Source organism: Gadus morhua, chromosome 9 (assembly GCF_902167405.1).
Source record: "Gadus morhua chromosome 9, gadMor3.0, whole genome shotgun sequence".
NCBI lineage: Eukaryota > Metazoa > Chordata > Actinopteri > Gadiformes > Gadidae > Gadus > Gadus morhua.
The window spans coordinates 25,029,742-25,041,804 of record NC_044056.1 but is presented as its reverse complement, the minus strand read 5'-3'; the positions used below and the strand labels follow the sequence as shown (position 1 = coordinate 25,041,804).

Below are 12,063 nucleotides of genomic sequence, written 5' to 3'. Positions count from 1 at the left end.
ATAAATGGTTGACTCCCATTGACTCCCATGTTAAAAAAGATAGTATTTTCAAAGTAGAATATCTTAAAGAGGATAAAATATTTAAAAAATCTGAAAAGAAGCACGCGATTCCAAGCTATTCTGAACATTTTAATGATATATTTGATTAATATAGCGCCTTTCTAAAGACTCAAACGCGCTTTACAGGGTGGAAACAATAGAAAATAATTTATTAAGAACGTACATTAGTAAAAAGATAGAAAAAAAAGGAGGAAGAGGAGAGAAGGGTAGGAGATGATGTGGTGAAAGTCTTAAAAAGGAGGGTTTTGAGGGTTCAAATTCAGGATGTTCCTCTGGCGGTGGATGGACCTACTGTGTAGGTTTACTGTGTGTTCTGAGGTTCTGACAGACATGGAAGAGGCCTGATTATATATTTTACTGTGACTACTATTCAGCTCAACTTAAATAGAGGAATTAAACGTGTTTGAAGAGCAAAGCACTTAGAAAAAGGGAACAATCTAAACCAAGCCTTGTCACAAGAGACTAAATGTAACCTCTTGAAGTATCTACACAAACAAGTATATGTAAAATGTACTATTTGATATACATATAAGTGTAACTTAGGGACTAGTCTGACAGAGTAATGTTTTTATATAAACTAGAGCCGTATAAATAAATATAGTAAAATAACAACTTAATTGTACTAGTTTAATCTGAAGTAGCGTAGACGGTTTGCTTGAATCACACCAGGAAATCTACACAGAAAATGGCTTCATTCATTTCTGTTCATTGTGAACAAGATTGGAGAACATAAAAGGAGTTGTGAAGAAAATAAAGTCGAACCGTTTGCATTTAAATAATTTATTACAAATAGTAGGATCTCACTAAAGATTTAGAGAATTGTAAAATAATATTTATTAAGTCTAAATCTAATAATGATATTGAATATTTCAGTACAAAATCTATTAACAGAAAATACACAGAAAAGAAAAAGAAAATATAACGTTAAAATATAGTTTGAGTGTCTTAGCATGAAACATAGCTCACTGCTGCCACCATGGGGCTTAAAGCACAAATGGCCACCTCTGAAATAACGCATGTGTGATAAACGTGGTGGATGATCCTTGTGGATGAGGCAATTGCGATGTGATCTTTACACTTTAAACGAATTAAAACAAACCTTTCTCTTGAAGAACTTCAGGTGCCGTCTGCCCCAAAACAGAAAGGTTTGCCAAGATGGTCACCACCTTATGGATGATAAAAAAATTACTAATAGTGTGATCAATAATATAAGACATTATAACTATATAACTATCAAACTAAATAAAAAAATTACAATGATCAGAATTGTGCCCGTCTATCTTGTCTTCTTATTGTCCCCGCCAACTTTTTTTTTATCTCCTTCCCATCGATCTATCTTTCCCTTTCCCTCAATCTCCCTCCCTCCCTCCTTCCCTCCCTCCCTCCTTCCCTCCTCCCATTCTCCGCTCCGTCCCCTCCCACCTGGTCCAGTAGGGTCCCCTCCCACCTGGTCCAGTAGGGTCCCCTCCCACCTGCTCCAGTAGGGTCCCCTCCCACCTGGTCCAGTAGGGTCCCCTCCCACCTGGTCCAGTAGGGTCCCCTCCCACCTGGTCCAGTAGGGTCCCCTCCCACCTGGTCCAGTAGGGTCCCCTCCCACCTGGTCCAGTAGGGTCCACCTGGTCCAGTAGGGTCCCCTCCCACCTGGTCCAGTAGGGTCCACCTGGTCCAGTAGGGTCCCCTCCCACCTGGTCTAGGAGGGTCCACCTGGTCCAGTAGGGTCCCCTCCCACCTGGTCCAGTAGGGTCCCCTCCCACCTGGTCCAGGAGGGTCCACCTGGTCCAGTAGGGTCCCCTCCCACCTGGTCAAGTAGGGTCCACCTGGTCCAGTAGGGTCCCCTCCCACCTGGTCCAGTAGGGTCCCCTCGCACCTGGTCCAGTAGGGTCCCCTCCAACCTGGTCCAGTAGGGTCCCCTCCCACCTGGTCCAGCAGGGTCCCCTCCCACCTGGTCCAGTAGGGTCCACCTGGTCTAGTAGGGTCCCCTCCCACCTGGTCCCGTAGGGTCCCCTCCCACCTGGGTCTAGTAGGGTCCCCTCCCACCTGGTCTTTGGAGTAGGGCGTGTCCACACGCTGCCGGTCGCTGCAGGCCCCCAGCAGGATCTGCACGGCGTTGAGCTGCAGCAGGATCTCACAGGCCATGCTGTCGAAGAAGGTGATGTTGGCGAGGGCGGCCGACGCCAGCAGGAACACCTCGCCACAGGACGCCGTGGCACACAGCTCTGAGAACAAACATTTGTTATCTACACACAGGCAGCACCTACCAAGCTTCCCATGTGCTCATTATTGAAGCATTCAACATTGGTAATGTCTACGGAGATGGAGTAGTCCGTCCAAGGCGGTCAATCTATGGCCAAGTTCATGTCCTGCTACGTTTTGTCATGTCCTGGTGCATTATATCTCTATGCGTCATGCATTGTGATGTTGTGTCATGTCACGGTGCATCATGTGATGTGATGTTGTGTCATGTCACGGTGCATCATGTCATGTGATGTTGTGTCATGTCACAGTGCATCATGTCATGTGATGGTGCATCATGTCATGTCACGGTGCATCATGTCATGTCACGTTGCATTATGTCATGTCACGTGATGGTGTGTCATGTCACGGTGCGTCATGTCATGTCACGGTGCGTCATGTCATGTCACGGTGCGTCATGTCATGTCACGGTGCGTCATGTCATGTCACGGTGCGTCATGTCATGTCACGGTGCGTCATGTCATGTGATGGTGTGTCATGTCACGGTGCGTCATGTCATGTCACGGTGTGCGATATGTCATGTGATGGTGTGTCATGTGATGGTGCATCATATCATGTCACGGTGCGTCATGTCATTTCACGGTGCGATGTCATGTGACCTTGCGTCATGTCATGTGATAGTGTGTCATGTCACGGTGCGTCATGTCATGTCACGGTGCAATATGTCATGTCACGGTGCGTCATGTTATGTGATGGTGTGTCATGTCACGGTGCGTCATGTCATGTCACAGTGCGATACGTCATGTGATGGTGTGTCATGTCACGGTGCGTCATGTCATGTCACGGTGCGATATGTCATGTCACGGTGCGTCATGTTATGTGATGGTGTGTCATGTCACGGTGCGTCATGTCATGTCACAGTGCGATACGTCATGTGATGGTGTGTCATTTCACGGTGCGTCATGTCATGTCACGGTGCAATATGTTATGTCAGGGTGTGTCACGTCATGTCACGGTGCGATATGTCATGTCAGGGTGCGTCATGTCATTTGATGGTGTGTCATGTCATGTTGCATCATGTCATGTCACAGTGCATCATGTCATGTGATGGTGTGTCATGTCACGTTGCATCATGTCATGTCACAGTGCGTCATGTCATGTGATGGTGCATCATGTCATGTGATGGTGTGTCATGTCATATGAAGGTGTGAAATGTCACGGTGCATCCTGTCATGTGATGGTGTGTCATGTCACGTTGCATCATGTCATGTCACAGTGCGTCATGTCATGTGATGGTGCATCATGTCATGTGATGGTGCGTCATGTCATGTGAAGGTGTGAAATGTCACGGTGCATCCTGTCATCTGATGGTGTGTCATGTCACGTTGCATCATGTCATGTCACAGTGCGTCATGTCATGTGATGGTGCATCATGTCATGTGATGGTTTGTCATGTCATGCGAAGGTGTGAAATTTCACGGTGCATCCTGTCATATGATGGCTGATGTTCCATACTGATGAGTGCGGTGACGATGTCATGCATGCTCTCCAGGAAACTGGCCAGGTGCTGGGTGGAGGTGTGGTGGGGGGAGGTGATCTGAGCCACGACCGCTGCTGCCTCCGCCCTCGCCGCCTCATCGCTGTTCTCCTCTGTCAGGATGTCAGCCAGGCACAAGATTCCATCCACCTGAACACACACAGAAGACACAATGTTACTGTGTGTGTGTGTGGTGTGTTTGTGTGTGTGTTTATCTTTGAATTTATGTGCGTTTGCGTGTGCGCACCTGTGTTTTTTGTGTGTGCGTGTGCGTGCGTGCGTGTCTGTGTGTGTGTTCGTGCGTGGGTGTGTGTGTGTGTGTGTGTGTGTGTGTGTGTGTGAGTGAGGTCCTGCAGGTGTGTGAGCATGTAGGATGCATAAGTGTGCATCACTTGGTGCAATTTAATTTCAAGAACATACATATGGGTTATTCATGCAAACAGCTGTCACCGTGGGACATTTGTATCGGCTCGTTTTTATGACCAATTCTACTTTCTGTTGCGTGATGAGTGTCTGAATCTCCACATATTTAACCCTGAATAAGTGTTCTATGTAGTGCCAATTTAAACATGGCCCAATAGTGTCCCCATCCTGCCCTGTTCCATGTGTGGAACCTGTGATTCTACTTCTATTCAACTCTTCCCTGTTTCTGCCCGGATCTCAATCGTCTTCTTGCCTGTATTAGTTTCAGTCCTTGTTGTTCACATGTGTTCGTCTTCCTGTTTTCTTTACTGTTGGTCTGTATTCCAACAGGAAATTGATCCGCTTTGAGGAGCTTTTAATCCTGGAGTTCCCCCTGTTCCCCCAACCTTAACCATTTGAGCAGAAGGTCTAGTGTATGGATCCAAAAAAAAACAATACCATAACTATTTAACAGTACAATGGTGTAGGCCTACAACAACATGGAAGCACATATTCCACCTGATTACTGTAGAGCACAGCGCTTCAGAGAAGCTGATACAGGCCTGTACCTACAGACCCTGAGACAGGCCTGGACCTACGGACCCTGAGACAGGCCTGGACCTACAGACCCTGAGACAGGCCTGGACCTACAGACCCTGAGACAGGCCTGGACCTACAGAACCTGAGACAGGCCTGGACCTACAGACACTGAGACAGGCCTGGACCTACAGACCCTGAGACAGGCCTGGACCTACAGACCCTGAGACAGGCCTGGACCTACAGACCCTGAGACAGGCCTGGACCTACAGACCATGACAGGCCAGGACCTGCAGACCCTGAGACAGGCCTGGACCTACAGACCATGACAGGCCAGGACCTACAGACACTGAGACAGGCCTGGACCTACAGACCCTGAGACAGGCCTGGACCTACAGACCCTGAGACAGGCCTGGACCTACAGACCCTGAGACAGGCCTGGACCTACAGACCATGACAGGCCAGGACCTACAGACCCTGGGACAGGCCTGGACCTATAGACCCTGAGACAGGCTTGGTCGTGGTCTGGTCATACCTGCTCCACTGACTCTGACCAGAAGGTGGGTTAAGAGACTTCAGCACCACATTAATCCTTGCGGGTTGAACACAAGGCACTCTGATATGATGGCTCCCCCCTCCTCTCCAATTTATCACATTGATTCAGTCTCTTTAGGCTGGATCCAGTCATAGCCCCAACACCACATCCTACATGTATCATGTGTGAACTGTTCAAGATGAAAGAGCTGGAAAACCAACCCATATAATGTCTCTGATTGGTTGACATCACAGACATATAACGCATATAAAACATTGAGTGTGCTGGCCTCGGGGTGTTCTGGATCTCAGCAGGATAGTTGGTGATACAGCGCAGGAGATGTTAGGCGCGGTGGTCCGCACTAGAGGGCAGCGTTGCCCAACCAGACTCTAACGGCGCTGCTCTGCAGAGCCGCGGAGCTACACGGTCTGAACGCAGAAAACCGTCACATCTCTTACAATGTACAACGTAGTGTTAGCATCTATGTAGTGGTAACATCCATGTGCTTTTAACATCAATGTGTAGGTCCACAATGTAGCCCTTTTGATTCAGCTACAATTATAAAGTCTGTATTAACAAAATAATAGATCCGTTGTTTAGCAAAGGTCAGGTGAGAGGACAATGGTCGTTTGAACGATGGTTTATCGTCACAGTAGGCTGAATAACAATAACACAATTAAACAACTTTATAGGCTGGTCTCTCCTCAGCACCACAGCGTCAGCTTCAGGACCGTCTCCCTGTTCCTGTCTCTCTACAGCACCACAGCGTCAGCTTCAGGACCGTCTCCCTGTTCCTGTCTCTCTACAGCACCACAGCGTCAGCTTCAGGACTGTCTCCCTGTTCCTGTCTCCCAGTCAGCACCACAGCGTCAGCTTCAGGACCGTCTCCCTGTTCCTGTCTTTCCTCAGCACCACAGCGTCAGCTTCAGGACCGTCTCCCTGTTCCTGTCTCCGTCAGCAGAGGAGCGACCTGCTGACGTGAAACCATCCACTCTCCCCCTTTCAGCCCAACCTACACACTCCAGCACCCTGTCAGAAACTCCTCCAACCTTCTCGCTTTCAATCTCTTCTCTTTCTCAGCATTGTGAATCTATTTGTCTTTCTCCAACTTTTGTCGCGTCACAGAGGAATAGTGACGGATATTCAGTTCCTTCTCTTGTTCTCACTTTTACCATCGACAATGAGAACATCAAGTGACTATTTCATCTGTTCATTAACATGTGTCTGTTCTGCTGAGTCCAAGTGTCTCACAGTCAATAATGATAGCTTCTCAAAGCATGAGATAGAGAAGGAGAAAATGTTTGTCATGCTTGACGACGTGTTTAAATAATTAGGCCGATATTGTTGATTATTCATTAAATAGGCAAATTAATATTGATATTTGCAATGCTTGATTTTTACCCACAAGACTGCAATACATTTTGCAAAAGGCCGATATTATTCATATTAGAATGAAATGAAATGCAAGATAAACCAACTTTATTACATGTATAAAGTACAAAGTACCAGTCCTAACAGTACCACTCCCAACAATACCAGTCCTGACAGTACCAGTCCCAAGATTACCAGTCCCAACAGTACCAGTCCTAACAGTACCAGTCCTGTAATCATCAGCCTAACAGTACCAGTCCTAACAGCACAGTCCTAACAGTACCAGTCCTAACAGTACAGTCCTAACAGTACCAGTCTTAACAGTACCAGTCCTAACAGTACCAGTCCCAACAGTACCAGTCCTAACAGTACCAGTCCTAACAGTACCAATCCCAACAGTACCAGTCCTAACAGTACCAGTCCTAACAGTACCAGTCCCAACAGTACCAGTCCTAACAGTACCAGTCCTTTAATCATCAGCCTAACAGTACCAGTCCTAACAGCACAGTCCTAACAGTACCAGTCCTAACAGTACAGTCCTAACAGTACCAGTCAGAACAGTACCAGTCTTAACAGTACCAGTCCTAACAGTACCAGTCCCAACAGTACCAGTCTTAACAGTACCAATCCTAACAGTACCAATCCCAACAGTACCAGTCCTAACAGTACCAGTCCTAACAGTACCAGTGTGATGTCCAGCCTAACAGTACAAGTCCTAACAGTACCAGTCCTAGCAGTACCATTCCTAACAGTACCAGCCCTAACAGTGCCAGCGCTAACAGTACCAGTCCCAAGAGTACCAGTCCTAACAGTACCAGTCTTAACAGTACCAGTCCTACAGTACCAGTCCTTACAGTACCGCTCCCAGTAGAGCCGCTCCGCTCAGAGCCGCTCGCAGTAGAGCCGCTCCGCTCAGAGCCGCTCGCAGTGGAGCCGCTCCACAGCGGAGCTGCTCCCAGTAGAGCCGCTCCCAGTAGAGCCGCTCCCAGTAGAGCCGCTCGCAGTAGAACCGCTCGCAGTAGAGCCGCTTGGCTCAGAGCCGCTCCGCTAAGAGCCGCTCCGCTCAGAGCCGCTCCACTGAGAGCCGCTCCGCTCAGAGCCGCTCGCAGTGGAGCCGCTCCGCTCAGAGCCGCTCGCAGTGGAGCCGCTCTGCTCAGAGCCGCTCCGCTCAGAGCCGCTCGCAGTGGAGCCGCTCTGCTCAGAGCCGCTCCGCTAAGAGCCGCTCCGCTCAGAGCCGCTCCACAGCAGAGCCGCTCCGCTCAGAGCCGCTCCGCTCAGAGCCGCTCCACAGCAGAGCCGCTCCCAGTAGAGCCGCTCCGCTCAGAGCCGCTCCCAGTAGAGCCGCTCCGCTCAGAGCCGCTCCGCTCAGAGCTGCTCCACAGCAGAGCCGCTCCGCTCAGAGCCGTTCCGCTCAGAGCCGCTCCGCTCAGAGCCGCTCGCAGTAGAGCCGCTCCGCTCAGAGCCGCTCCACAGCAGAGCGGCTCGCAGTAGAGCCGCTCCGCTCAGAGCCGCTCCGCAGCAGAGCCAGGTGTGTTCTCAAGGATGAGCGAGCGCCGGTGAGCGGCTCACAACACACCTTCCTGACGGCCCCTCCTGGGAACGCCGGGCTAAATCCAGCCCCACTTTTTAGGGGGAGTGGGGTGGGGGGGGGGGTTTATCCACTTGGATAATTGGCAGCGTTTCAGATGCTATTCACCAACCAAAACACAACCGCTGGACCGTGGAGCAGCAGTGGGGATATTTCTGTCAATCTGTACTGACGCAATTGCCTTCATTGTGTGTGTGTGTGTATGTGTGTGTATATATATATATACATATGTATGTGTGTGTGTGTGTGTGTGTGTATATATATATACATATATATGTATGTGTGTGTGTGTGTGTGTGTGTGTTTGTGCATGCCTGCGTGTGTGTGTGCCTGCTGCGTGTGTGTGCCTGTGTGTGAGTGTGTGTGTGTTTGTGCGTGTCTGCGTGTGTGTGTGTGCCTGTGTGTGAGTGTGTGTGCAGAAGCTCCACCTTGTCCAGTTGTTTGATGCCCTCTTCCACGCAGCAGATGGACGCCACAGTCCTCAGGGCGTGGGCGTACAGGTCGCTGAAGCAGTCCTGGCGACAGATCTTGAACAAGGCCACCACCGCTCCCTCCTGAGGAACAGAGCAGAGCTTCAGGATCACAACAGCGTCTGGATCTACAGGTAGAAGGCTGTTGGTGTATCTGGGATTGAACAATCATGAAATAATGCATAACAGTCACAAGAGTTAAAGTAGTTCTGAACTGGTGGTCTCATAAACACACATCAGATGATCACATGTGTCATTTGTGAGGCCAGGTTCAGTATGTTTCCTGTTCCTCATGGTCTGGTCAGCACATTTTAGGTTTCCATGTCAACAGGGTGTGGTTTGAGTTGTTTCAGCCAGCTTGTGGTAAAATGACATGAATATTGTGTCCCTCCCAACGTGAACTTTGTCCTAGTCATGGTGGTTGTACAGCTAGATACCTGGTTTGATTGGCCCAGAGGTTAAAAGAGGAGCTGCTTCCAACATTACAGGGTCCACACCCACAGCCTTCTGAGAAGATACACTACAGGTTGGGTCATGAAAGGTCGCACACATCACAGTGGATCAAAGCCATTGCTAATGCTTCTCTAACCAGGAGTGTAATGCAGGAAGACAGACATCGTTCGGATAGGCTTCAGACCGCCTGGGACCGATTGGATGGTTTTAGCCTTCACGAGAGCAGAAATAGGTACCAAATGAGTTATGCAAAGTGTATTAAACCAATTTCTTAATTTCTTACCTTTTTAATAAAGAAAATATACGTATTCTTTAGATAAGCGACAAGCAATCTAATCTAGGATTAGGCAGCTTTCTGACAGCCTGGATCCCATCAACTCTCTGATTAGATCATAATATAAAAAGCTGTAGGCTGACAATGGGGTACATTCCCAAACATTACGAGTCGAAACATCCGACCAATAGGAACAGAAATTGCTTTGACCACAGACCCTACCGAGCCCAGTTGACAGACTATGGAGTAGTTATGAGGTTCTTCACACGCAGCGCGGCATCAGAATAAAATGCCCACAAGAAAACCGTGTGGCGTGTTTCTCCAGTCCACTCTGGGGCTCATTGATGTAAATCACACACAGTATTATATTACGCCAGCATGGTGGGCCAAATTGCACAATTCAAAGAGGTCCCAGGAAGTCCAGCGGAATGCTGGATAGAAGATGAGCAGGGGAATTACCAGCTGACCCGGCAGCTCGTCACGTGGAGGCCAAATTGGGCAGCTATCGAAGGATTTGCGTCAGAGTCCATGTCGTCAGACGACAAAAAAACAGAACATTTCTAATATTTTATTGGTGGAAAACACTCAGGAACATAAGAAAGGGAAATGAATAATGTCCCAGCGGTTCTTTCATTTTGTGTGAAAAAAACCAAACAAGAACTGCCCGCCGCAGCGCATGGCTCAGACAGACGCCATCTGCAAACAAAACACTTGCAGCAGCAGGTATTGAATCCCATTTACTGTGTGATGCCGCGAAATGATGTGGAGGAAGGCGCAGGCTGTAACTATGGCCATTATCCTAACAAGCTCCAGTGTCGTCAGGAGAGTGGAGTGGCTGTTCACCGTGCCCTTGGAGCTCATCGCCCCCCCTGAGATCCCCTGTAGCCGACACCGTCAGGTAGCCAGCGCTGTGCACCACATACACCACCACTGACAGAGTGCCCATTTCCCTCAGGACCAACCAGTTGAACAAAATTTTTGTTTTTCTATGATGCAAATTTGGTTTGGTTGGCAGTGGAGGAGAATGCGGCTGAAATGATAGTTTGTCCGTTTGGTGATGAGGTCTGTTTTTATAATCTGTCAGATCTGAGGCTTGCTGGGTGGGGTTACCAGGTAAAGGTTTGGAGAGGTTAGGCCACAGGGGTGCATTTAGCAGAGCGAGTACATTTATCCTTAGTCGGTTTGTCAAAAAATCAGGAAAAGCTTAATTAGAAAGAGAAATAAGATAACACCATGAAGTGTGTGTGTGTGTGTGTGTGTGTGTGTGTGTGTGTGTGTGTGTGTGTGTGTGTGAGTGTGTGAGTGTGTGTGTGTGTGTGTGTGTGTGTGTGTGTGTGTGTGTGTGTGTGTGTGTGTGTGTGTGTGTGTGTGTGTGTGTGTGTGTGTGTGTGTGAGTGTGCCTGTTCTTCAGTTCTGCTTTATTAATTTCAGTATGAATGTATTAAATCATCTACTAACTATGAGGGGCCGCCTGGGACAGAATTCATACTTGGTCTTACACACACTATTATACTCTCTCACATACACTATTATACTCTCTCACATACACTATTATACTCTCTCACATACACTTATATACTCCCTCACATACACTACTATTCTCTCTCACATACACTACTATTCTCTCTCACATACACTACTATACTCTCTCACATACACGACTATACACTCTCATACTTACATGTAAAAGGAGTTTAATAGTTTGAATGAAACGGAAGTGAGTTTGAATGAAACGGAAGTGAGTTTGAATGAAACGGAAGTGAGTTTGAATGAAACGGAAGTGAGTTCGAATGAAACGGACGTGAGTTTGAATGAAACGGAAGTGAGTTTGATTCCTCGGTTCCTGATGGGGTGGGCCGCCTGTCAATCATAGTGGCACTGGCCCACATTGGTCCCTATGTGGCTCTGCGCCCGCCGCCTATATTATCTAGTGGGCTAGCTGCTTTGAAAGTAAAGCTAGCACCACCAACTCAAGACGTACAGTACGTCCACACCAGAAGCGAGTTGTTGTACGACCCAACCCTTTTTCAGTTCAGAGATCGAAACGCCATAGTGGTTTGGATACTGAGTGATGATAAGCGGGAGTATTTATACATCTAGAACGTTCGTATTTAAGCGGGAATCATTTTCATTTGCTCTACATGCCACCAATCTAACCAACTAATCGCGTGTAGCATGCTTTAAACAAAACCCAAAAAGTTTTTGAAATCGTCACATAAACAAACTAATCGACAAGACGAGGGATAAATGACAAGGGATATATCTCTTGTCGTTTATCCCTCTATTCCCCACTATTCACGGAGCCTGAGGTGAATAATTGTTAATTAAATAGTCTAGATAGATAGATAGCCTAGTCAAGTCTTTATTAATACCAAACTACACAAATCGTCGGGAATCCATTTAGGTGGTTCGGCCCACACAGGACAGTAGCCTACAAGACCACACAGAACAAGTCTGACTGGACACACACACAATACATCACATTAAAACTAGACACGCGTTGATAGATAGATAGATAGATAGATAGATAGATAGATAGATAGATAGATATGTTCCGTTATTTGCCTTGCGGAGCCAACCAGTCCCGTGCACGTATGCAAATTAGCCATGTGCGCCAATGTCTATTTGTTTTGAGTGCGACGA

The 12,063-nt window shown here is 47.9% G+C and overlaps 1 protein-coding gene across 1 annotated transcript in view; it reads right to left on the bottom strand.

Annotated features, from left to right (window-relative positions):
- insc (INSC spindle orientation adaptor protein) overlaps positions 1-12,063 on the bottom strand; it is a 49,703-nt gene that overhangs the window by 3,498 nt on the left and 34,142 nt on the right. Inside the window, exons 7-10 of the mRNA XM_030367186.1 lie at positions 8,652-8,777; positions 3,769-3,940; positions 2,098-2,276; positions 1,160-1,226 (exon numbers count right to left, since the gene is read on the bottom strand). Of these exons, the coding sequence (XP_030223046.1) occupies positions 1,160-1,226; positions 2,098-2,276; positions 3,769-3,940; positions 8,652-8,777 (544 nt within the window). The remainder of the gene's footprint in view (positions 1-1,159; positions 1,227-2,097; positions 2,277-3,768; positions 3,941-8,651; positions 8,778-12,063) is intronic.